General features: G+C 33.9%; 1 protein-coding gene across 1 annotated transcript; it reads left to right on the forward strand.

The window, feature by feature from the left end:
• Positions 1–859: 859 nt before the first annotated feature.
• LOC105455689 (phospholipase A1-like) lies at positions 860–1,192 on the forward strand. The gene has a single exon (XM_011699188.1). The coding sequence runs from the start codon at positions 860–862 to the stop codon at positions 1,190–1,192; it is 333 nt and encodes a 110-aa protein (XP_011697490.1).
• Positions 1,193–1,755: the final 563 nt, after the last annotated feature.

Here is a 1,755-nt window from a genome sequence, read left to right on the forward strand (position 1 = left end):
CAACAATATTTTAATGTAAGGTATTTTGTAAGGTTGCTGAAGTATTGACATAAAATTCCATTGATCTTCCAACAATATTATAATATAAGGTTACAGTGTAAATTTAGTGTTATATATGTAAACACGAATAATCTTCTCACTAAGCTACTATGACTGTAACCTCCCTGTAATCTTAGCAATATCCGGTGCTGCGAGTCGCACGATGTGAAAGTGAAAGCTTTATTCCTATCAAGACATTGAAATAAATAATATACTATGAATTTCATTGAATTATATAATATATGTATACTGAAATGTGCAGTCTATTCCCTCCAAATGCAAAAACGGCCAAACTGCGATGGTTGACTGTGAATTGGCTGTTCTTTTCTCGTGTACATTCGACTGTGTGATTGGTCAATTTCTTACAATTTAAGACTTACTACACTTATTATAGAAACAACTATATATTCGAGCTAAAATCTTATCATTCCTGCGTTATTATGTTTGCCAAATATTGAACAACCCATTAAACAGAAATGAATTGGCTTTCGTGGAAATGAATGCATTTCATAAAAGCCAATCGATTTCAATCCATTTAAATTAAAAAAATATATATTTTAATTCGTTTACTGGAAAAGATAAAATGATACATCTGCGATAGTGAATGTATACAGCTCAAAGCTATTGTCACAAATTTGTTTGTTAGCATCGTGACTTAACAGTTTTGTAAATGTTTTGTTAGGCTATTGAAATTTGATTGAACTGTGCAGCTGGTGGACAGATGTTAACAAAAAAGAAAAAAGACCACTGAAATTGTCTTTGAGAAACTGCTAACTAAAAACTTTTTGAAAACTTCTGATGAAACTAATCATTTTTTATGATGTACGAATCAGTGATCGACACATGTCATGTTCCATTGAAGAACATCACACTCATGGGCCATAGTCTTGGCGCGCATATAAGTGGTTTTGCCGCGAAGCACTTCCAGAAATCGGGTTACGGTAAGATTCCGCTTCTCATAGGCGCCGATCCCGCGGTTCCTTTATTCGAATTGCAAAATTGCGAGAACAGATTTTGCAAAAAGGATGCCGAACGTGTAATAGCTCTTCACACGTCGGCTTTCGGATTACAAATATCTCTAGGTCATCTCAATTTGTGGTTCAATAACGGATTAGTTCAACCAGCATGTGGTGATAATTATTATTTAACTTGAAACTAAATTATTTAAGTTTAAAAATAATATTAAATAGAAAGTACTTATGTATAAACTAAAACAATTATTTTTACTTTATTCATAAGTACTTTCTATTTAATATTATTTTTACTTAAATAATTTAGTTTTAAGTTAAATAATAATTACCACCACATGCTGGTTGATCTAATCCGTTATTAAACCACAAATCGAGATGACCTAGAGAAATTTGTAATCCGCGAAAGCTGACGTGTGAAGAACTACTACACGTTCGGCATCCTTTTTGCAAAATCTTTTCTCGCAATTTTTCAATTCGAATAAGGGAGCCGCGGGATCGGCGTCTATGAAAAGCGGAATCTTACCGTAACCCGATTCCTAGAAGTGCTTAGCGGCAAAATCACTTGTATGCGCGCCAAGACTATGGCCCATGAGTGTGATGTTCTTCAATCAATAGTATAGAACCGAACGTGAGAGATCTTTATTACCAAAAACAGATAAAGTATCTCACAGTACACAATTTACCCGCGACGAAAAATCTAAGCTCGGAACGTACTTTTAAAAGAAAAAGGCTAACAGATAAACTG

Source organism: Wasmannia auropunctata, unplaced genomic scaffold, assembly GCF_000956235.1.
Source record: "Wasmannia auropunctata unplaced genomic scaffold, wasmannia.A_1.0 LD335888.1, whole genome shotgun sequence".
NCBI classification, from domain to species: Eukaryota; Metazoa; Arthropoda; class Insecta; order Hymenoptera; family Formicidae; genus Wasmannia; species Wasmannia auropunctata.

Excerpts from the sequence above, each read along its gene's own strand:
- LOC105455689 (XM_011699188.1), top strand. The coding sequence starts at position 860 with ATGTACGAATCAGTGATCGACACATGTCATGTTCCATTGAAGAACATC.